Source organism: Taudactylus pleione, unplaced genomic scaffold, assembly GCF_031769625.1.
Source record: "Taudactylus pleione unplaced genomic scaffold, aTauple2 ptg000201l, whole genome shotgun sequence".
Taxonomy (NCBI): Eukaryota; Metazoa; Chordata; class Amphibia; order Anura; family Myobatrachidae; genus Taudactylus; species Taudactylus pleione.
This window is the reverse complement of record NW_028284603.1, coordinates 57428165-57453604: the sequence shown is the minus strand read 5'-3', so window position 1 is coordinate 57453604 and position 25440 is coordinate 57428165. Positions and strand designations below refer to the sequence as shown.

At 45.3% G+C, this 25440-nt stretch overlaps 1 protein-coding gene across 1 annotated transcript in view; it reads left to right on the top strand.

Moving 5' to 3' along the window:
- Positions 1 to 25440, top strand: part of HEATR1 (HEAT repeat containing 1) — a 171667-nt gene that overhangs the window by 134174 nt on the left and 12053 nt on the right. Inside the window, exons 29-37 of the mRNA XM_088477396.1 lie at positions 129 to 257; positions 11354 to 11584; positions 19082 to 19211; positions 19389 to 19555; positions 20489 to 20535; positions 20743 to 20866; positions 21184 to 21324; positions 22999 to 23291; positions 23922 to 24072. Of these exons, the coding sequence (XP_088333522.1) occupies positions 129 to 257; positions 11354 to 11584; positions 19082 to 19211; positions 19389 to 19555; positions 20489 to 20535; positions 20743 to 20866; positions 21184 to 21324; positions 22999 to 23291; positions 23922 to 24072 (1413 nt within the window). The remainder of the gene's footprint in view (positions 1 to 128; positions 258 to 11353; positions 11585 to 19081; positions 19212 to 19388; positions 19556 to 20488; positions 20536 to 20742; positions 20867 to 21183; positions 21325 to 22998; positions 23292 to 23921; positions 24073 to 25440) is intronic.

Sequence of the window (25440 nt, the reverse complement as noted above, 5' to 3'; positions counted from 1 at the left end):
CGTCCAGTGTTGGTGTCAGTGACTATATGAAGTTTAATTGTAACAGGAGGCATTCCACAGTCTTGTGAATACATCATTCAGTTAAAAAAAAAAAATTATCATGAAAACCAGTATTGTTTCTTTTTAAGGATAAAGTATTGCACAACATCATGCCCATCTTCACTTTCATGGGTGCCAGTGTTATGCGGCTGGACAACAGCTATAGCTTCCAAGTTATCAGTAAGACGGTGCAGACTGTGATCCCTGCGCTTATACAGGTATGTACCAAGTTACTGCAAGCTTGAATAACAACTAAAAATAACAAAGCTATAAATAAAAATCTAATATTTTCAAAACTGTTATACAGATGTGTCCACATACATCTATCCTCTATGTGCTACAAGTCGCGTGAGCACAGTGTGACTCGGTAGCGCCGATCGTCTTTATGTGCGACTTTGCTACGTTTGGTGTCAGTGGCTGTAACACTGCAACGTAGCATTTTGCATGCAGATACAGCCACTGTCACACACAGAATATAGACATGCCGCATATCATTTTAATCAGCAGAAGCTGCTTGTGCATCCTAATGGCATTGCTTTGTGAATAAGGCGCATTTTAAGGGGAAAAGTAGCACGAAAAGACGTTCGGCCCAACTAAGAGCCGCTATGGCATGACTCGACTAGAAGGGCTGTTTAATACGCAAGGAGGCTAGATTTATATGGAAACATCAATACGTAGTTATAAATAGTAATATATGTGCACCAAAATGATGTTCAGTATTAGAAGAACTGTAAAGAAAAAATTTAGCATTTTTTATTTTGCCATTTAAGACCATAAAGCTGTACTCATACATTAACCAGATTTTTGTACTTGAATCCTTTTTTCTGAATCCATTGGGGGGGCACAAGACCATGGGGTGTAGAACCTCTTTCAGGACTTGAAAATATTCAATTTGTTTTATGTTCCTCCTTTTTTTTATATCCCCACCTTAGGGGAAGCTTGGTTATCTAACTAACTAAGCCCCACAGGAAATAGCCAAATATAAACTAAAGCTGGCCACACATCTAAAGATTATCTATCCAACCAGCCAACTAGTTGAGTAAATGATGATCAGCAATTTGTTCCTAAATGTCAGAAAACAGATGAAAACGGTCGGTCAGACAAGTTTGTTAAATGTTTGATCTAAACAATTTGTTCAAACAACAGTTTTTGTCCATTTTCCAGCGTTTGGGAGCAAATTGCTGATTGTCATTTGCTTTCATTCCTTACCAGGTTTTCATTCCAACCAATCAACTAGTTGGCTGGTTAGATGTGTGGCCAGCTTAACTCAAACATAAAAACAACATGCTCAAAAAATATTTGTTTAATTTGGTATAGTTTAACAGGAAAGCTGATTTAATGCAAGTAATAAAAAAATCCTGTTTTATTTTGGTGGATACTGTACAATGGGGACATCCCAAAGCTGCTGTTCTGGTGGATATGTACTCAGTGTTGCAGTGCGCAAAACCTTCTGCCCAGAAATGGTGTTCTTAGATGAAAGAACATTAAAGCTGTAAAACTTTGTAAGAGAATAAATAGTGTCCCAAACCATCCGGCAAAAACTGGATTAAGCAGTCTAACTCAGTGGTCTGGGAACAAGGGTAAATTACCCCAAATGGGGTAAAAATGAAATTCCTGGGGGCAATGGATGGACAGCCGGGCATGCATATGAATCATTGCATGCCCGGCTGTCTGTCCATTACACCCAGGAATGGAGGTCACTGGCGCACCCGGTGCACTCTGCAGTGACCTCCAGCCCGGTGCCGCAGGGAGGCTCTAAGCCGGACGCCCGCTGAGATGTTATTGCCAGCGGGCGCCCGACTCCTTCCCTGCAGCACCACGTTAGCCCGGAGGCTGGAGTTCTCTCCTGAACTCCAACTTCCGGCTCTCTCCATGTGCACTATGGGAGAGACGTCATGACGTCTCTCCCATAGTTTCGATGAGCAGCCGGGCAGACAGGACGGCGGCAGATGCTGTAGCGGGGATTAAGGTAAATTTTTTTTTTTTTTTTTTGTACAAGCGGCACTACAGGGGCATTATATGGGGGCACTACTACAGGGGCATTATATGAGGGCACTACTACAGGGGAATATATGGGGGCACTACTACAGTGGCATTATATGAGGGCACTACTACAGGGGAATATATGGGGGCACTACTACAGGGGCATTATATGGGGGCACTACTACAGGGACATAACTATGGGGCACTACTACAGGGACATAACTATGGGGGCACTACTACAGGGACATAGCTATGGGGGCACTACTAAAGGGGCATAACTATGGGGGCACTACAGGGGGATAACTATGGGGGCACTACTACAGGGGCATTATATGAGGGGCACTACTACAGGGTCATAACTATGGTGACACTACTGCAGGGGCGATTGGACGCTGAAGACTATATCCAAATTGCTCTGACATCAAAATGCCCCAATATTGATGCTCTCGTATTTCCTTTATTTCAAATCAAGGGGGTAACGTCAGCGTATCTAAATATATTTTGGGCTAAAAGGTAAAAAAGTTCCCTGACCCCTGGTCTAACTGGAAGAAAGGGACAAGGAACTTCTTCTTTTCTTCTTTCTTTTCATATCAAGAAAGGGTTCTCCAAACCCTTTGATAATTTTTCACGGGGACAGGCTTTTTAGCTCGCAGTATGGTCTCTATAACCATAAAACCGCTTTTATTGAAAGGATCATGGTTTCAACTGTAAACGTTTCCTAAGTCAGCAGGTTTCACCTTGTATGATGACGTCATGACTGACCACATTCTGAGAATGTCCGTGTACCACGACCATCTTTGCTATTCTCGTGCCACCAACAGGATCGGGGCCATCGCTTTCTTTACCTTTTTGAGAAAAGGTAATGCAACAAAAAGAATCAGATTCTTCTCCCGGAGCAGAGTTATTCCTACATATGGTTCATCCGGGGTGCCGTTATGTTGATGTCTGCTAGGATCTTTCCACAGTCTGCTGAAAAAATATCTGGATTAAGCGACCACTGTCCGGGATGTAAGACATGGTGTCTGAGATAATCGTCTTCCTCATTTTCAACTTTGGAATGAACAGAACTGATGATGTTTGAACACTTGTTCTCCCTTACGTTTGATCATGCTAGTTTCTTTCATTGCAAAATAGCCATTTCTGTTTTCCTGGTTGATGTGTTGTGTTAGCTGAATTCTTATGGGTTTTTCCCTGCAACCATGATGTCCCTGAACTACAGCAGAGAGCTTAATACCACTTTTAATTCCAGGACATTTATTGGAAACTTGACTTCGACCGTAGACCACAGACCTAGAAGGCAACAATGAAGGTGGAGCCACCCCAAGCCCTGAGGGTTGGTGTCCATAGTCACAATTGTTCAGTTTAATATAGCAAGCAGATTACCTCCGTTAACGGATGTCCTTACCTCAGCCACCAAAGAAGTGTTCAAAGCATTCTTGGAGATAAGCAGATGTGTTGGCTGGTCAAATGATGATGCAACTTGTCCCATTTCAATCTATAATGCCTTTGAATGGGACTGCACAAACTGCATAGCCTCTAATGTAAAAAAGCATATTATCTAGTACTTTAATACAGAAAAAAAAAACCTGTTGTACGTCTGAGAGCCAATAAGCACCAGTCAGTGTAACTAGTCTATTTTGTTTCCTGTATAGATTGTCAAACAGCTAAGCAATGAAAACAAGTCTTTGGGTAGGAACCGCGTTGGTTTTCTATTAGATGATAATCCAACCATTGGTCCTCCTGATTTTATGCAAGCTCTCGGCAATGCAGACATTTTGCCATAATCAAGAGATCGTCCATGTTGGTAATAATAATCCCACCCATGATCAGTGAGGTGCGATTGGCTTCACAGAACCAGACACGTGTTTTATAGCAAGGCTTCCGCCACATTGGTAACTAGATGGGCTGATTGCTTGTTTACCTGAGGATTTGGTTGCCTTTACAAGTTTGTTTTTCTCCTTCATCCACTAGGGGACACTGGAGTTCAAGACAGTGGGGTATAGACGGTGGTAGAGTAGAGCCTGGCACTTTAAAAAAAATCTAGAAGTGTGACTGGCTCCTCCCCCTCTATGCCCCATCAGCCCCAGTTTTTAGAATGTGCCCGAGAGAGCTGGAAGCACATCAGGCTGTCTCCAGCCTTTTTTGAGTATAATTTATTTATTTATTTTTTTTAGAGCTTTTTATTTAAAGCATTGAGGACAGGCAGACTGTTTACTGTTGCAGTCTGCCTGCTACGTGGGAGCCGCCGGGAGGGCACCACCACGGCTACTGCAGCCTGTGTCCGGTGACCCTGAGGGGGGACTTTAAACAGAGTCACCGGACTCCATGAGGACCCGCCACAACTGAAACCGGTTCGTGTCCGGGTTTCCTCATTTGCCCCCCAGCCCAGCAACCCGGCCGCAGCAGTTTGTAAGTATATCCCACCACTCCTGACTAGCTGGAGCGGTGGGCCAAAATGCTGGGCTTAGGGACAGCGCGTGCTGCGCGCTTGTCATACACAGCTCCTTCCAACCTGCCACGTGGTGGTGTCGGAGCTGCTGACGAGACCCGCCGCTGCACTCAACAGTCAGCGTCAGGGTCTCTGGCTTATTCCTAGCCATCACCCTCTTAATTGAAGGAGGGGATGGAGCGCGGCCCCTGCAACATCAAAAGCGCGGTGATGCCGCGGCGGTCACTGAGGACACCTGCTCCTCCCTCCTCTATATAGGAGTTGTAATGCTGGGTGAGTAGATCACACAGTAATGACAGACGCCGCACTGCTGCTCATTAAACAATACAGCGCTGACAGGCGAGGTCCCGCCATCTGCCACAAGCAGTGTAAGGTGCCGGCTTCGGAAGCCAGACGAGTCCCTCTAGAGGAGGCAGTGCAGCGCTGACAAGCAGCGCGGTCCTTGGCCCCTGCGCAGAGTAGGCTGCTCTTGTTGAGAACAAGGGCTCAACCTTATAAATAAGTGGGCCGAGGTGAGCCTTACAGTGCGCACGCGCATATATAAAAGCCGGTATTATGGAAAGGGCGCGTCATGCATGTTAGCGGCGCCATCTATAGTCTGGCCCGTGCTCTCCCTCATCTGAGAGCAGCGCGGTTCTACCAGTGCTCGCTTCAGCAGATAGATTAGCTCTATAGGGCTTTAATGTTATAACTAACCAGCAGCTCTCCTCTAATGTATAAAGGAGGAGACGCCGCGACCCTATGCTTTTTAGTGGCTGGGCTGACAATCGGAGCGGTGTCATCCCACAGCCCCCGGACGGGCACTTAGTACTTCAGCGGCGGCATGGCTTCCTCCACTAACGTGTAGCAGCCTGCTTTTGGGGGTGTTTTCCTGTTAGCGCAGCAGCGCACACATTCTCTGCATTAGTCCTCCCGCGAAGAGGCACCCGGACGGAGTGCTGTGCAGACAGCCGCCTGCATGAGGGAAAGCACATACAGTGTAATGGTTAGCGTTACTGCCTCACAGCACTGAGGTTATGGGTTCAGTTCCCACTACGGCCCTAACTGTGTGGAGTTTGTATATTCACCTTGTACTTGCGTAGGTTTCCTACGGGTACTCCGGTTTCCTCCCACACTCCAGCAGCCGCCTCCCGTTTTCCCTCTTTCGGGCTGCCCTAACAGCAGGGATTATTAGCGTGGGTCTCCTACGCGCCACCCTCCCCCTCCTACGCTGGGAATGCTGAAGCGCAAAAGGTAGGGGATGCCTGTCACTGTTTGACCAGAGTAGTGCTAGCTGTAGTAGATAGCTGGTTGCTAGCAGTATGGGAACTAGCCCAATACCCTTTTTGCATAACACCACATTATGCGGTTATGAAAGTAAATGACTGGTATTACCCCCTGTCAGGCTTCCCCTTGGTTCTATACAAAGGGTGCATAGCTTAATCTAATTGCTTGTGAAGGCTACCTCAGGGTGCACTAGCTACCCTGCCTAAATGAACATGGTTTTACATTGGCTCACCTTAGTCACTGTTCTGGTGCTGCTGCCAGAATTTATGGTTATAGCATACCCTTAACCCAGGGTTAGCAGATTATTGCGTCCCATACCCAGGTTATGGCTCACCTTATAGAGGGGCAGTACTCTTCCCATGCATATATGTGGCAGCACATATACTAACTTATAGGCTGGTCTTTAAAAACTTCTAGTTCTCACCAGCCTTCTGTGTTTACCTTTAGAAGGTATGCATATGTGCATCTATATAGATTATATTTTAGGTGCTCCATTCAGCAGCACATACAAGAGGAAGTTAGTTACTGCCGGTGTGGGGGTTGGCATTACTGCCTCACAGCATGGAGGTTGTCTTTTTGATTCCCGCTTTAAAAAAAAAAAAAAACTGGTGCATCTGGAGCTCCAATGGCACACCTGATAAGGCAAGTACACCAGTAACAGAAGGGTCCCAAGATAGTCTGGGATAGCACGCTGCTAAAATATCCTGCTTCCTATGCCGTAGCAGAATTGACGACCACAGGCGGCACATCAGCAGTTCCCCTGCGTGGAGGTAAGCCACATGTATGTATGTATGTATGTATTTGTATTTTATATTAAGCCCTGCTTTAAAATATATACATGTCTGGAGTGAATTTTGTCTTGTGGCTCAATTCCTTCCATAGCTCTACTATTGCTCAGGTTCTATTTTCAAAATATTATCGTCACCTACTAATCTTGTATGTAGGTATGCATGTTTGGAGATAAATATCTATCGCTTCTTATCCTTACCATAAAGGTAGAGGTAGGATCTGTTATCAGTTTTATATCTGGTACATAGCATATTTTAAAAGAGAGGTTCTGCGATTGGAGGCTGGACTCTCCTGATGCGGTAGTTAATACAATAGCTCCGCTTTACACCATCTGTCCCTAAGGTTTTGTATGTGGGTATATACCAACATTCCACGGATGGGAAGCCGCCTGGGATTACCAATAGCTGTCAGCTTTATCCATAAATATATATTTTAATGGCGGCTCTATAGACTAGAGTCAAGTTCTGCAGCTTACATAATGATAGTCGCAATTCCCTAAGGCATTGCTTCTATTATGAACCCTATACATGACTGGGGCCTTCTTGTATGTACATGTATATATATATATATATATATCATATGTACTTTAATCCTCCTGGGGTTATAGTTCTGTTCTTGTCAGTCCCTATCTATGACGCCCCCCTTTAGGGTGATCTATGATTATTTTCAACTTTGCACTTGGTAGCAAACTTATAAGACACTAAGAAGGTGGGATATTTGTGTATGTTATATAATATATATATATATATATATATATATATATATATATATATATAGCATGCTGATCTCCTGAGGCAGGACATGTATAGATATGGCATGCTGATCTCCCCGTGCAGGAGTCTGACAAGTAAACTTGCTGTGTAGGCACTACTCTTCCTTTCAAAGAGATTGCCTTCTCATGCAACTATGTTGTCTGTGTGTATGTGTGTATATATACTGATATATTCCCATTCCTTGTATGAATGTTTTCTAATAATTGGAAAAACCTGGTTTTTAACCCTATTGGGGTTATCACTACAGATATATCCCTTCTTTTCTGGGGATAACGAACGCACTCTGTGTCTATGTACAGGTACCCTTCTCCGTATAGATTCCGGTACTTCATATTATTGTCTTGTCACATATCTCAATACATGAGTGTCTAAAGGGCCCCTAGGTACACTCTATTTGTACATAGAGCATCCAGGTTCTATTCCATCCTCATGGCTTCATTTGTTAAATTAAATGAAGGCCTAGGGCCACCCGCTGATATAGGCAGGGTCAGGCCTGGATTGTATTAGATTTGTGGGCACCATTATAAGTGTTAATGTACTGATACTTACACGAGCAGACCCTTTTCTGTTTTATGAAAAGTTTCTATATGGATACACATCCCTAATATAACCAGCTCATGTGCAGAGTACTGTTGTACAACCTTCTTGTCTCCACTAACATTTTGCTAGTTTATACAGTGTTTTCTACCTCAACATCTCCAGGCTGAAGTCCGTGCTGTAGAGCATAGGGTCTTAGCCCACTGAAGCTACTCCCTATACCTGATGGGGCAGGTTGCTGTGAGATGGAAAAGGTCAGTGACATTCTACATAGCGTCCAGAGGGCTTTTGGACGCTCATAGGTAAGCGGACTTACCCCACTAATGCCCAACCTGACATGGCATAGCCGTTATTCTCCCTTATGCACCCTAGTGGTGGTCCTAGCAGCCATCCGCTCTGTTAATCAGTTGGCTCTACATTTTAGAGCTTCCCTGGTGCATAGTTTCAACATTGAGATTAGTGACACTATTCTACTAGAATCTGTTGACTGGTACCTGACTGGTACTTTCAGGGTTGTCCTAGTGCTCTAGCCTTGCTGTATGGAATGCTTCCCTATATTGGTAGCTCTCCCTGGGTGGCTGTTGCATACGTGCTCTTTAACTGCTAGGGTATCCTGTGTGTTTCAGAATATGTTCAGGCCAGCAGTTGGTACTGACTACGCACTTCTATCATGTTGGGAATTGTCTGTTGTTTTGGAGTTTGTGGCTGTGATTTTCTTTTCAGCTGCAGGTGTTCAGTCGCTGTTTTCTACTCTGTTTTCGGAGTGGGGTTCTGCTGTCTGACCCTCTGAAGGTATTGTAATCTCAATCCTCTCGATGCTGCCTCGGCTTCGTCCCCAGTGTGATCTCCACTCATGGGAGACTTCTATGGTCTTTTCCTTCTGCTGGTTTACAACTTTGTAGTAGTTGGACCTCCAGAATGGTTGATGGTGACTGTTCGGCCTTGACTTTTACCTCCCTGCAAGCTCTTTGTTAGGAGTCTGTGGACAGGATCAGCACTGTTTCTGTAGATTGGTATCGTTATACTTGTATCTATATGATTATGTCCAACAGTGCTGGTTTTCTACTATCTGCGACAGCTGCAGTTTCCTGTTTCCGAATCTGGTACGGTATTCTCGAATTTTGTTCTCGGGTTACTGCCCTTCTCATATGGATTCTGGTTGGAGCTCTCTGCTCCCAATAGTCTGGCTTGGTCTGTTTTCAGCTGGGTTTACAGTGTTCTGATGCTTCTCACCTGAGGGTGTTTTCTCGCTAGCCACTTATTCCATTCTATTTACACTGTAAGTTGTGGAATTTCTGTGTCTGTTCCGCTTGGAGTTCTGATTGTCTCCTGGCTCACGACACTTGATCCTCCGCTCTTGCCTTCCGTTGAACCTCTGGTTCTTGGCGGTCCCTGTTTCTGTTGGCCAAAGGGTCGGCATGTTCTCCGCGCTTCCCACCCAGGAGGTTGGCTTTGGGACGTCCCCACTGTCTTGAACTCCAGTGTCCCCTAGTGGATGAAGGAGAAAACAGGATTTTGGTACTTACCGATAAATCCCTTTCTCCGATTCCACAGGGGACACTGGACGCCCGCCCAGCGCTGCGTACCTGCCAGTTGTTTGGTTGCTTCTATGGTTGTGTGACTGCATAATTCCCTGCAGTGGTTTCCTCTGTTCTCCTTCAGTCGGTCTTGTTCCGTTCTGTGGTCTTCTCCTTCTCCTTGTTTTCCTGTTGTCCTCCGTCTCCTCTCGGGCTCAGTTCTTAAACTGGGGCTGATGGGGCATAGAGGGGGAGGAGCCAGTCACACTTCTAGATTTTTTTAAAGTGCCAGGCTCTACTCTACCACCGTCTATACCCCACTGTCTTGAACTCCAGTGTCCCCTGTGGAATCGGAGAAAGGGATTTATCGGTAAGTACCAAAATCCTGTTTTCTGTATTTTGTCCTCCACCTAACTTTTGTCTTTACTGGCAGTCTGAAAACGAGAGATCCACACTTTTTGTATGATCACCAGCAGGTAGGTTCTTTTCCCATTTGACAAATGCTCTTATCCAGCTCTGGCTCAAATTAGACGTCACCTGAAAAAGTTAGACACCAGAGTTGTCTGTGTCAGTCTCTTAAGCTTTATGCGAGCTGTGACTACAGAAGCTGAATTCCTTTCCCCAATGCTACCAGCACTTATAGTGCCATTTCTCCAGTTACTCAGAAGCCTCTCTGATGAGTTCAACCATGGTCATAAATTCTGACCAAGGTGTTCTTAACTTTAAACCTTCCGAGAGGTGTTCTAACCGGGTTACTCAGCCTTGTTGTGACTAAACTGGGTTTCACTCCGCCTCATAAATAGTTTTAAGGATGGTCTATAGTATTTTGTCTTCACTTTCTTTAAAGGCTGCAGTATTCAGGAACATAACATAGGATAGTCCACCTTAGGTGTAGTTTTCCATTTATTGGTAGCTACTTTTGGTAAGGGATAAAGGATATGTAATCTACGCTTAACCACAACTTTGTTGCAGTTAAATCTCTTTGGAGAATACTCCATACCCCTGATTCTTTCTTTTAAACTGCTTATTGTCAGGCTCTGAAGGTACAGTATCTGGTGCATAGACTTCTCTATATTATCCACCACATGCATGTAGCAGAGTCCTGGTGAAGCCATGTGGAGTCTTGAGTGCCTGATTTTTCAGTTAATTGACCACCTTCATCAAAGGTACACTCAGAATTAGATCTTCCCCAGGATGGGACAAATATAGAATTCTGATACTTCCAAGACCAACTGGTAAGGAGTATGGATTTTATTTATCAACGCAGGAGGACATGGCGCTTAGACACGTCCCTTAAAACCTCTAAGCCCCACTCCGATACCTGATTGGCTTGCCATGCCCCACTGCCGGGATAGCCACTGATGGTGCAAACCATTGATAGCTCTACCATGGATGTTAAGCACCGATGGCACCATCAGTGGTTACCGTCGATTCTTAACCATTTCATGGCCATTCCTAGTGAGGAGTTCTCTATAATCCATTAAATTGGAGGAAATCTTAACAAGGACTTGCACTGATTTTGCCAGACCTTTGTGCCCTAGCTTGTTCATCTCGGATGTCACTTTGGAAACAGGTGACCCGTGACCAAATGCTCTCAGAAGCAAGTAGTCATTTGCTGAAAGATCGTATAAGGATATGATTACTGCCTTTGCAGCACCAGAAAAAAAAAAGCATCCTGTCATGAGTAAATGGAAATAATAAATATAGTTTAAGAATTGCATGAGATTTTACTATTGCATGCTGAGTGAACAGTAGGGTTTTCAAAAGACAAATGTTTACACTCTATTTAAAGAATCTGTTGCTTGTATAGTTATATCACTATCTGAGGTCATTTACATAATAGGGGGCAAATCATTCTCTGGTGATGTCCCACCAGACCTCACCTCAATGTATGACTGAACACATTCCCATGTAGGGAGGCACTCCGTGACACATCACTGAGAATCAAATCTCCAGCCCACCCTTAGTTGCCTTATTTCTCCATTTTGTTTCCAACGCAGGCAGAAGGAGAGGTATCACAGGAAACCCAAGATAATGTGGAGAAGGTTGTTGAGAAGATCATACATGTATTTGTGGATGCGCTCCCTCATGTCCCAGAACACAGGCGCCTGCCCATTTTGTCACAGCTTCTGGACACTGTGGGGGCTGAGCGATTCCTCTGGGTGCTACTGGTTCTTCTTTTCCAGCAACATGTCACCAAAACAGTCACCGTGGCAACCAATGGAGAGAAGGTCAGACTTAATGAATTATGCACATCATCCAGATTCAAGGACAAACTCTTATTCATAATGTTTTTGTGTCTGTGTATACATGTCCTAAGTGTTTTTCTAATCTATGACTAGATACTAAAGCTTATGCAAGAAAATCTTGAACATTGAAGGTTACTCAGAAGCTCATTAGTCAGCAAACACTATTACTTGTCAATGTAACCCCTTGTGTCTGCTGACTGCACATAAATGATTTACCCTTTATGAATGGCACAGGAATATAAGCCTGTTGGGGTGCCTACTCATACTAGCCCTAGAATCAGACTGTCAGTGTCCGCCTCAAATTCCACTTGTCTGGGACCATGTTGCGGTGTACATCACAATGTATGTTAAAACTATACACTCAATGGGGGTGTTAGACTGTTGTTCTGAGATGAATGTAATGATTTGCGTTTGGTCACTTCTGTATTTTCAGCTTCCAGCATCTTAAATACGTGCACCTTAGCTATAGTGTGTGTGCAGTATGCAATAATCATTTTTATCAGCTCAATTTGTATTTGCTTTATAGATGCAAAAATTATGTGTTTTAGCTAATGTATTTTAAGATCCATGTAACTAACATGTAAGTGCTACTATATAGTACTTACATGTTAGCAACCCCGATCCTCCTCTTCCAAGTGCAAGTTATGTGCAATCTTGTATATCAGGGGTTTTCAAAATGTGGCCCTCCAGCTACTTTGGAACAGCACAATCCCAGCATCCTTTGCCATTTGTGCAAGCTATAACTCTGGCAGTGCATGCTGGGATTGTGTAGTTGCACAGCAGTTGGAGCGCTACATGTTGAATATCCCTGCTTATATAGCACTTTCATGTACAGCAGTTTACCTCAGCTCTTATGTATATTGGCATTATTACACTACAGATGTGTCCTCAGGCGCCTGGTGAGACATTAGAAGCTCCACTAAGGGTAGCAATTCACGTGCTTGACTACTATTTTCCCAAATTTTGCATTTTAACACGATAATAATGTACTAAATAGCTAATAGTGTAGTGCCATGTATCTTTATGCTTAATATGCTACTTTAGTTTATACCAATTTTTTTGCAACAAAAAATACTAATCCTAAATAGAGAATGGGATTGAAATGCCGGCGGATGCCCGAAGGGAGGAAATCCCGACAGTTGCACATAAGTAACCTAACCCTCTCCTCCTTTAGGGGTACCTAACCCTAACCTCCTGTGTCGCCTAACCCTAACGCTCTCTGGGGGGTGCCTAACCCTGAATCCCACCCACCCCGCAGCTAAGAGGACGGGCGCCCCGGGCTTACCTCATTTGGGCCAGCATCGTCCTGGATTCCGGCGTCGGTATATCGACACCTATCGTGAATCCCTAGCCGGCATTCTGCCGTTGGGATTGTGACTTGCTGCCGCCGGTAACATAACTACATACCCTAAATAGTGTTCACTAGGTGCAGGGTGCTGATCAGTGAAGAAAGCATATTTAAATTTTAATTTCTACTTCAGGGTCCATAGGGTCCACAGGATACCTTGGGGTATAGGTGTGACGTCAGTCATCGGGCACCAAAGAGTTAAAGCTTTCAGCCTCCCAGGATGCACTAGGTCCCCCTCCTATACCCCGCCCCCGAGCCAAGGCACCTCAGTTTAGTTTGGTGCCCGGCCGGAGTCAGGTGCACCTGTCGGAGTGGGGGCTAGAAGAGCCCCTGAAGCTTTCTTCTGTGCAGCTGTGGCTGCACATCTGGATGTACAGCATGGACAGTCTGTCCTGATGTCCATGCTGTCTTCCCTACACCCCCGCCGGTACCAGAACGCCGGTACCGATCCGGGGATGCTGGTGAGCATCTGGGGTCACAGCTAGCGGTGACCCCAGATGTTTAGGACCATGGCCGGATTCAAGGGGGACAAAGGTAAGCAGCGGGGTCCCGCGGTGGGTCCCCGCTGATCACATGGTCCTGAGTCCCCAGGCAGGGGGCTCCCTGGGGACTGGCTGCAGCGTGGAGCCAGGCGACCAACCTGCGCTTCCACTACCCCCTGGGACAGCGGACCGCAGCAGAGCGGTAGCGCTGCGGTGTCCCAGGGGTTAAATGCATGCCAGGGGAGCGCTCCTTCCCTGTCTCACAGCCGGCGCCTCCCCCGCTGCACACAGCCCTCTCTGCACGCTGCCGACTGGTCCTGTGGCAGCGCTCCTCCCCCAGGCCAGCCTCCTCTCTGCTCCTCGGCGGCCATCTTCCTCTGAACGCATGGTGAACGCTGCTGGAAGCCTGGACGGAAGCATCGTGGTCTGGGTCCCCCCGCATACCTCTCCTCCGATTTGGGTCAGGTCTGTGTATGCAGCGCTGTGTCCTACCAGGCCCTGTGTCTGCGTAGTTGATTGATCAGCGCTGTTAGTGCAGGAATTGATATTTCTTTGCATTGTATGTGACTGTGCTAACGCTGCTGCCTGTAACTTTTCTTCTAAACTGTCAGCTTTATTACTATCCCTGTTCTTTCTGCTAAGCCCTTGCGGTGCGGTGCTGCAGGGTGGTCTCTCGCCTATTTGATATATAATTGGTGAGAGGGGTCACATACTTGGTGCCATCATGTCTGAAAGTGATTTTCCTCTCCGGCTACAGTGTACTACGTGTAAAGTACCGTTAGCGGAGGGGGAGGGTAGCGCGGAGGGCCTCTGTCGGCAGTGTTTGTCCATGGCGCGGCCTCTTACGGTTACAGCACCGGTACAGGAGCCGCCCTGGGCTTGTTTCGCTCAGGCGCTTACAACCTTAGTGGGCCAGTTAGCTCCGCAACCCGCGTTTACACCGATGGGTTTGTCCCAGCAGTCAGTGGTGTCGTCACCCATGCAGGGTTTCCCACGACAATTGGTACCCCACAGTCTCCCTATTTCCCCGCTCCCGGTTTCTCAGGAGCCGGCGTGGGTTAACTCCCTGACGAGTTCTGTACAGCACTTGTCGGATGTGTTGCAAGGGGAGTCTGTGATCCGGCCTCATAAACGGCCGGTGGCGTCTCTGTCCGCTCCTTATGAGGATGACGAAGGGACGTCTGATGATGGGGAGATTCTGGATCCTTACGATCAGGAACCTCTCCATACTAAGGACGCTGACGCTGGGTCCAAGGTATATATTCCTGGACTTATTCGGGCAGTCCGCACAGCCTTGGTGATTGAGGACGAAGTTCCCCCAGCGGCTAAATCTAAGTACGCCTTTTTTAAAGATGTGAAGGGCGATGCCACAGTCTTTCCTCTTTCAGGTCAGTTAGTGGACCATTTAGAGGAGGCGTGGAAACAGCCTGGCAAAAGATACCAGCCGCAGAGGCGTCTGGCGGTGGCTTATCCGTTCGCGGATAATTATTTTGCAAAGTGGGAATCCCCTCCACAGGTGGATTCTCACGTGACCCGTCTTGTCCGTAGTGCCACATTGCCGATGCCATCCATGTCCTCCCTTAAGGATGCTACGGACCGCAAGGTGGAGATCTGCCTGAAGTCCGCTTATTCCCTTGCGGGGGGGCAGCACGACCGGCTATGGCCATTTGCTGGGTTGCCATTGCAATGGAGCGCTGGGCGGATTCATTAGAGGCATCTTTTGATTCTGACTGTCCGGCCGAACAGGCTGAGTTGATTGGTAATCTCCGTGATTCGGCCACTTATATCAACGAGGCGGCCTTAGACATTAGTACTCTGGTGTCTAGAATTTCTTCAGCAGCGGTGGCTGCTCGTCGCACCTTGTGGCTGCGATCCTGGAAGGCGGACGCAGATTCCAAAAGGGGTCTGGAGGCGTTGCCATTTACCGGAGAAGTTCTCTTCGGTCCGGATCTGGATAAGATTGTGGCCACGCTGGCGGCAGCCAAATCGGCTTGTCTCCCGTCGGCCGCTGCTCCTTCTGGTTCTGGACCATCGTCCTTTCGGTCATCTAGGGCCCAGGGCAGACCCAAACCACAGTCTTTTCCTCGACAGGCTGGCTCTAAGAAATCGGCCAAGCCCCGGAAGCAGGCATGGAGTACCAGACGTCCGGCCCCCAAGCCAGATGACAAGCCTGCGGCCTGACGGTCCGGGCCTCCCTTTGGGGGATCCCAAAGTGGGAGGCCGCCTGCTGCAGTTCGCCCAGTGTTGGTCGGTCACTACGACAGACACTTGGGTTCTCGAGGTGGTCTCCCACGGGTATGCCCTCTCCTTCCGGCACAGACCCCCGGCTCGATTCTTCACCACGGGTCTACCATCAGACCGGAACAAGGCTACGGGCTGCGGAAGGTATTGCACACTATGCTCCAGGCTGGAGTTATAGTGCCTGTTCCATTCTCCCAGATGGGCCAGGGTTTCTATTCAAATCTTTTTTTGGTACAGAAACCCAATGGGTCGTATCGTCCGATTCTCAACCTCAAAGCTCTCAACAGGTCTTTGCGGGTACCGAAGTTTCAGATGGAGTCCCTACGGTCCATCATTCTGGCGCTGGAACCTGGGGACTACATGGTGTCATTGGACATACAGTACGCTTACCTGCATGTCCCTATTCTTTTGCGCCATCAACAGTTCCTCAGGTTTGCAATCCGCAGCGACCACTTCCAGTTTCGGGCGTTACCTTTTGGCCTGGCGACAGCACCACGTGTGTTCACCAAGGTGATGGCGGTCATGGCGGCTTCTCTGCGGCTGCAGGGAGTCCGCATGTTACCGTACTTGGACGACCTTTTATTGGTGGCAGGATCTCCAGAGCTCCTTCTACGCCACTTGGGCCTGACCATTGCGCTACTGCAACGGCACGGCTGGATAATCAACTGGCAGAAGTCCACTCTAATCCCGTCTCGGAGGATTCTGCACCTCGGAGCCTTATTGGACTCGGAACAGCAGAGGATCTTCGTGACGGAGGAAAAGATCTCTGCTTTACAGTCGAGGGTGCGCAGTTGTCTGCTCAGTCGCCGGGTGTCTCTACACTCGGCGATGAGGTTACTGGGCTCCATGGTGTCGGTGTTCGACATGGTGGAATATGCCCAGTTTCACTCCAGACCTCTGCAGCACCTGATTCTGTCCAAGTGGAACGGGCTGCCGCAGTCTCTGAAGTCCCAGACAATTGTGCTCACCCCGGAGGTTCGCCTGTCCCTTGCCTGGTGGTTACAGACGACCCATCTCAGCGGGGGACGTCCGTTCTGGGTTCCAAATTGGGTCCTGTTGACAACGGACGCCAGTCTTCGGGGCTGGGGAGCAGTTTCGGGTCCACACTTGTTCCAGGGCAGGTGGACGCCGACAGAAGCGGAGCTTCCAATCAATATCTTGGAACTCCGTGCGGTCTTCAATGCTCTCCAGCAGGCACATCTGGTTCTCCAGGGTCGCCCGGTACAGGTCCAGTCAGACAACGCTACCACCGTGGCCTACATAAACAGGCATGGAGGAACCCGAAGTCGGGCGGCTCTCGTGGAGGTCTCTCGGATCCTGGTATGGGCGGAGCGCAATCTTCCGGCCATATCAGCGGTCTTCATCCCGGGAGTGCTAAATTTGGAGGCGGACTTTCTAAGTCGCCTCTTTGGATGTTGTGTGGGCCTTAAGGACTTATGTTGACCGCACTTCTTCGTTTAGGAAGTCGGACGCTTTGTTTGTCCTCTATGACTTCCGTAAAAAGGGTTGGCCTGCCTCAAAGCAAACTTTGGCAGCCTGGATCCGTATGGCTATTTCTGAAGCTTATCTTCATGAAGACCTACCGGTTCCTCCTTCTCTGAAGGCTCATTCCACTAGGTCTGTGGGTCCTTCGTGGGCAGCTCGACGTGGTGCCTCTGCAGTCCAGATCTGCAAGGCTGCTACGTGGTCCTCTGTCCATACCTTCGTGAGGTATTACAGGTTTGATACCTTCGCCTCTCAGGATGCTTCCTTCGGGCGGCGGATTCTCCTTTCTGCACAGGAGCGTCCCCACCCTTAAAGGATACTGCTTTGGGACATCCCCAAGGTATCCTGTGGATACCCTATGGACCCTGAAGTAGAAAATATGAGATATGGTAAGAACTTACCCTTGTTATCTCTATTTCTACGAAGTCCATAGGGTTCCACAGGACTCCCGCCCTGTCGCACCTGTGCTGCAGATGGGCTTTGCTCTGGTCACCGGTTTTTCTGTCTCCCTCTGGTGAGAATGTGATTCTTGTGTGTATCCAGATCTTTTTTTTTTTTTCTCTCTCTTCCTTCTCCTCATCCGGCCTATGGCTTGGTAACTAACTGAGGTGCCTTGGCTCGGGGGCGGGGTATAGGAGGGGGACCTAGTGCATCCTGGGAGGCTGAAAGCTTTAACTCTTTGGTGCCCGATGACTGACGTCACACCTATACACCAAGGTATCCTGTGGAACCCTATGGACTTCGTAGAAATAGAGATAACAAGGGTAAGTTCTTACCATATCTCATATTTTCTCCTTTGTCCTCTAGGGGACACTGGAGTATGTACAATAGGGTATAGATGGAAAGGCAACATTCCATATGTGATGTATCGCTACAACTACTGGAGAAGTACGGAATCAGGGTGGGTGGAAAAGCAAAATACAGAGGTCCTATACTATAAAACCTCGGTCATTTGCCTTTTTACCCAGATGGGGGTCTCTGCATGACCTGTTCTGCGTGAACACGAACAGTCCCCCCTTAGCAGCAGCATGATTGACCAGCTGCAGCGTTGTGGGCGGACACCAGGACAATTCTCCAAAATGGGGGCATGTTACGTGATTGTGATCCGATGCAGCGTCTACAGAAGCTACACTCAGATCGCAGATGCGTGCAAGTGGTGTCTATTTCCTACAGACACCTCTTATTGCTGCTCCCCTGTGGTTGTGCATTACCGTCCATCTCTGAGTCAGACTCTAAGTTGCTAATAGTGTATGAAGTACTGAGGGTTAGTATAGTACATTAAGCCACATCTTTTACTAAAAGTCTCATGGCATAGCCAAGTCCATGGCACACCAGGCGGGCATATTTGGCACAATTTGAGGATAGGTGCATGTGGACACATCTGTAAGAGGAAAATGGAGTGTAATCTCTGAGATCTGCGATTACAAAGAAATAAATAAATGGGGGTCTAATTCTGTATATTACAGAGCATATCATTATTATTATAATAATAATGATCATTTATGCATCAATAGACGCGGTTGTATCATCTGCACGCTCTAAGCATATGTTTTAGCCATTGTATAAGTAAAATTAGATTTATTACCGATAGTTAGTCTGGTGTATTATTCTCTCTAAATCACCTAGAATATGTGATTTATTATGTAACACATGTAGACAGTTGTACAGGTCATCATATACCAGTATACACCCCTTACACATATAGAGGTGGTAGCACTGAGTGCATTATTATCTTTTCCTATACTGTATGTATTGGAAGGAAGGACATCCTTCATACTCAGCAGCTCACCTCGCACCAATAGAGGTTCCCAGTGCGCAGTGTCCATCCGTGTTTATGGCATATCATTAAATGCCTTAGCAGTGTATGTATCCATGTTCAGTAGGCCGTCATTGACACTATATATACCATATTTCTGCTAACAGGATGCAGTTTTGGAGCAGGACACTGAATTCTGGATATCCGTCTGCTGCGAGTTCAGTGTCTATAATCAACTGGAGAGTTTGATCAAGCTGCTGAACTTCCTCGGGAAGCTTCCAGAAATGAAAGATGACGGTAATGACAAGACTAACTCCTGTATTGCCGTTTTCTGCATTGTTTCCCAAGAGCTTTTCCATACTGATTATCTTGTTAGCGACCTTTTAGAGAACAGTATAGCACAATGGAATATGTCTGGCGCTATGTACATAAAGAGCCGTAGTAATGACATGTTGCCATGGGTTCTCGTTGTAGATAATCCTGAGCAGAAAAAAGGAAAGGCACAGAAGCCGAAACCTCCGAAGGAAGACTCTCAGCTCTTCAGTGTGGAGTGTCACTCTGCTAAGCAGCTCCGCCACTTTAAGTTCTTGTCTGTGTCCTTCATGGCACAGCTCTTGGCATCTCACAGTTTTGTTGGCAAGGTATAGTTATTGTACGCTCACTCCTGAATTGCTGTTGGCTAGGTTTGGCTGAGACCGAGTCACTCGACTGATCCATCTGTTTGTTGTTACTGTATGTCTTAAAAAACATGATCCATAAGACAAGTGACTTCATAGCAATTTGCTGTACCTGCGGCACCTTGCTTCTTTACACTCATTGATTTGTAATACTTCGATTTTATAATGGCTCACACTACTGTTTCATTTTTCAACCAACTTTGTACAGATTGATAAAATAGGCAGACTAAACTTGCAGTGTAATGTATGCTCAATCAAGAATAAAAAAAAGCAGTACTTTGTTCTCTACCAATCAGGTGGGAGTTACAGTGGCAGGGGGATAATGATTCTGCCCCTTTCTGTTTGGGCTTTCATTGGCATTTTATAATGTTGCGGTTCTCTCTGCTTATGGCCCAAATTCAATAGCCTTCGATTTTTGGTCATGGTGTGATTTTGGCAATATAGACACTAGACTTAAAGCGGAAGTTAATTTTTAGTCAAAACCAACCTACAGTGCCTATTACATTTGTACTTATGTCTTGATAGAAGGTTTTACCCAACATCTGTACATACAGGCATCCGTCTTATGAACAATCACAAAAGCCAAATAGTTGAAAACCTGGAGCATAATTAAATAAAATATGTAAAATAAACTCTACATATAACATGTAGCTGCTAGTAAAGGAATTATCTGTAAACCTTTAAAAAATGTTTTATAAATAATAGGAGTTCAATTCACTGATGGTGCAATAATTCTTGATAAAACATTTATTGACGTTCTATCAGTCTTCCACACTGGCATCATTGAGGCATGAGGCAAAATGTCCGTATGCGACAAACTACCCATTACCGGATTTTATGTACTATTAACCATCTGATGTTTCATAAACTTGTTTGATATTTGTTATGTTTTGTTAGGTTGTGGAGTGTGAAGTTGCTGAGGGATTAAAAGAGTTGGAGCAAAGGTACGATATATAATAGAGCACCCAGGACTGCTAATAAGAACTCAATTTGGCCATAGGTAGTAACTACATATTTGTATGGTGCTTACCTGAAATATAAGATGCTAAGTTAAACAAAAACATATATAACGAGTGCACTGCCATGGATATAAAACACATGCATACCTAGCTGCCATAACTGTATGTAACAATAGCATTTCATGTTTAAAGGTTGTTGGAAGAGGTTCTTTGCTATATCAACTTGGTAGCCACCTCCGTGGAAGCAAACACAGACAAACCCACAGTAAAGTTCTGGCGTGCGCTACTCAATAAGTCCTATGAGCTACTAGACAAGGTAAGCCCTTCGTTTATATATATCCGACAACTGATTGATTTATTGCTAATTGTGGTAAATAATATGCAGTGTATGCAATAAAGTTGTCTTATTTGACTTTGCATTATTCATATTAACCCTTGAACAGTGCTTGTAGTGATGTATTACCGGGCAGTGTAACTTTTACCACTTATTACTATTGTGTTGCTGCACCACCATTTTCATAATATTCCTATTTAATTGCATTCTGCCCAATCTGATTATATTTTCAGCAGTTTTGTTTCAGTTTGTTTTGAATCATCCAATTTAGTGTAATTGTAATTCTTATTCTTGTACAGGTCAATGCTCTATTGCCTACCGAAACCTTTATACCAGTAATCCGGGGACTTATGTCCAATCATCTGCCCTCTGTGCGACGTAAAGCAATGGATCTATTAAACAACAAGCTACAGCATCGAACACAATGGCAAGAAGAACAGGTATGAATTGTGTTATAGTTTGTAAGTTGTAATTATTAATAAATAACTTGATATCCTTCTGCCCATACTGCAGGGTCGTGCACATTTTAATTTTGCTTTCATTGTTTTTTTACATGGCACTTATATAGCTACATTGGATCAGTCAATCCTGTATTAAGTTAGACTTGTCACAAACCCATAGTTTTCCAAAAATAAAGTTAAATGGTAAAACATAAATTAAAAAAATCCTTCTTGGCCCTATAGCTGTGTTCTGCTGCATAAAATATGCACATTTATTATTTACCCATTTGTAATTTCTACACAGATTTAATGTGTACAGAATTTCGGAATATTAGTAAACCCTATAACAATGGGCTGCCTTGGTATGCAGTGATCTACAGGGGATCTTGTAATTGTAAGATAATACAGGTTGAGTCTCCCATATCCAAAATGCTTGGGACCGGGGCTATTTTGGATAACGTAATATTCTGTATTTTGGAATATTTGCATAGCATAATGAGACATCTTGGTAATAGGACCCAAATATACTCACAGAATGCATTTATGTGTTATTTTCAATCATTTTGTGGCTCAAACAAAGTTTGTGTATAGAAATGAAATTCATTTATGTTTCAAATACACCTTATACACACAGCCTAAAGGTAATTTTATACAATATTTTTAATAAGTTGTGCCTTAGACAAAGTTTGTGTACATTGAACAATCAAAAATCAAAGGTTTCATTATCTCAGTCATGCCAAAAATATTACGTATTTCGGAATATTTGCATATGGGAGACTCAACCTGTACAGAGCCTGAACATAAAGCCACTGAACTTAAAAAACACACTGAAATGCCAAAAGTGATGGGATAGCAGTATTTAAAGGTAATGGTAGGAGATGCCATTATACTTGTGGTTTTCTGGCAATACTGGGTATTATAAGTCTTCTCTCCTATGGCCATAAATATTCCAGGTGGAGAGGCATGAAGCCATTTCTGCTGTACTGGTAGCTCCAAACTAGCCTTGAAGGGGCAATTACTTGGAGGTCATGCCTCTAATATCTTCTGTATAACTGGACTTAGGTCTACATAGTAGTCCTCATTAGTTCCAAGTGTCAGCTCTGGTTATCCTTTTTCTGCTTTCATCAGTAGTATTGAAGGAGGCTATTGGTTTGTGGCACCTATTTTCTTTTTTCTCTTTTTCCAGATGGACCTCTATGGATGTCTCATCATCTAGTGTGCCTCAATGTAATCCATGTTAAAACAATGTTTTCTGGACTTACTATTATTATTATTTTTGCCACTTATATATTTCTGTATTCATTTAATGTTTTTATGCTCACTGACGGTTAGCCTAATTTTTTGTTGCTCGTTCTAGGTATCCTTCCTGAGTTCTTTAGAATGGACTTACAACCTGGAGGTTTGCAGGAGTAGTCTGTTTCTCCTTCCTGGCCCACCCCCTGAATGAAGGGTTTATATAATCCATCCTTTGTCCCATATAAAATAAATGAGATAGGGAGTTAATAGTCAGTACAGGAATCCAGTTTTTAGGTACATCAGAAAGGAATAATTTCACATTTTCATTCAACTTTTTCTAGAAAGTGTACAATGGGGGGGAACAAATTCGTATGAGAAGAATATTAAGTAGTTATGTATGTAAAATCTGAGATGTTATCTTATATATGTTCTTTCTAGGTTGAGTTACTGCTGGGGCTTGTGAAGGACCTTCTTACTGTTGCAAATCGGAAGGCGAATGTGGCAGGGGAAGAACAGGCCATCAACAGACAGACCGCTCTATACAGCCTGAAACTGCTCTGCAAATGCTTTGGTTCCCAAAGACAGCAGGTGTTTGTACCTGTGCTGAATGCTGCTGTTGACCTCATATCTGCAAAGGAGCCAGAGGAAAAGAATGTAGTTGGCGGTGCTTTGCTGTGCATTGCTGAAATTACAAGCACAATTAAAGCTCTAGCCATACCCCAGCTGCCGAGGTATACCATTGTCAAGTATGCATGACCTAGTAATCACTGGCTCATAATCCCCATTATGGGAATGCTGTGTTTTTACTCAGCCTGTGTAGCACTGGTTGTGCATTTGATGGATGGCTGACCTGACTGTCCAGGCAGATTTCCAGCTGTCTAATGTACTGTGATGTATTCTGTGATTTAATGATCCCTAGCACTATAATGTGTTGGTCAGCTAGAAAATGTCAGATGAAGCTGATTGGACAGCCCTAGCAGCACAATACACAGAGCACGCACCTGGTTGAGGTGAGTTAGGGTAACAAGACCAAGGTTTAACAAGTTCGCTGGAAAGCTATAGTTGACTTTCAGCTTCATTGGCATCATTTTCTCCCATTATTGTACATGTGTTACACTAATCATTTATTTTAAACCATCTGAAAAGTATACCCAATTGTGTCTGCACTGTAGTGCATATTTGCTGTTGGACCACAATATCCCTATGGTAGTGGCTGTAAGAATATTCTTGATACTGTTGATCAGCAGCCTATGGAAAGCTATGATGAATTGCCTATGTTCTCAACCGTATATACTTTAAAAAATAAATACCTTTGTATGTGTGATGTCCGCTGGTAAGTCTTGCCATGTTATTGCTTGTAGACTGATGCCAGCTCTCCTCACCACTCTGAAACAAAGAAAAGAGCTTCTTACTAGTGAGATTCACCTTCTCAGCACAGTGACAGCTCTACAGAAGGTTATAGAGACTCTGCCGCACTTCCTCAGTCCCTACCTACAAGAGTCATTGCTGCAGGTAAGTGCATATGTTTTACTTTATAGCGTGTGCACCAGAACATTTCCTCTTCCTTTTGTCCTTCATCATGCTGCAGGAACAAAATTAGGTTTACAAATACAGCTAAAGTAGTTGCTTAATCTAGATGGTACCAATGGACCAGTTATGAGGCACCTGCATAATGTACTTGTTACCACTCTACCCAGTCTACACAACTGTGACTCTTGCATTTAAATATTTTGATATTTACTCAATATTCAAGTTTTTCCCTTAGGCTTCCATGCCAACCTTATCTTATCCATTGTTTGTCAGGGTTATCTGCAAGTTGAGCAGTCTGTCACTGTGTTCCTACCTAGTGCACCCCAGCAATCCCAGCTTTGGTACTGACAGCTATTCCTTTAACCGTTCATACTTGCCTGACATGGGATTGTCTGCTTTCTCTGCTCCTCCAATGGCATTTTTGGCATTCACTTGAGTCAGAGGAAAATAATGTTCTCTCTTTTGACAGCTCTGGGCTGTGATGTCTGTGGTCTGTATGACCGTTGACCTCATGAGGGCTTTGTGCGCCCCAGAATGTCTTAAAATACACATTCTGGATTAGCATCCAAATAGAAGACTTCCAAGATGCTTGTAGGGGAACTGTGAAGTTCCCCTCTCTAAACACTATACTGCTGCTCTCTGCACTCAGAGCTCCCAAGTGTTACAGAGCTTATCTCCACTACTTCTTTCATAGAGGTGACTGATCAGTCCCCTCTGAGCTGCAGGTCCCATGCTCTGCATACAGCAATGTATCTGGGAGGGGGGGTGGAGCAAATAGGGTGATATATGGCCGAAGGTGGGCGACCGTTGTGAGGATAATACTAAAGGGGGAGATGGAAGGCTACAGCTGTGATGAAAATGTGCAACAGCGGCTGTAATGCTACAGGGATCACATGGTAGTCCAAGACACCCTATTATATATTATTATATATATTTTATTTATTTACTAAAGTTTTTCAGATGGATGTTCTCGGCGTAATAAAAATAACTTATTTCTGATGATGTTTTTGTATAAAAGGTTTACTTTATATTGATGGTTACCTGTGTGTGTATTTGGGATAAGATTTGAGCTCACCTAGTCATAAACTTATCAGTGTCCATGGTAACTTTAATACAGGCTTGCCTACCCTCGCGATTTGGCCGGGAGCCTCCTGATTTTCGGGTGCCGCTCCCGGCCCCCCGGAAAGGCAGGCAAGCCTCCCGGAAGCCTCCGACCCTCCTGTCCTCCCCCCTGAAAAGACTAGAAACCCCCGCAGCGGGGGAGCCGGTGACGCGATTCGCGCTGAATCGCAGCCCCGACCCCTGCTTCACAATGCCGAAAATAACGGCATTGTGAAAAGGGACGGAGCC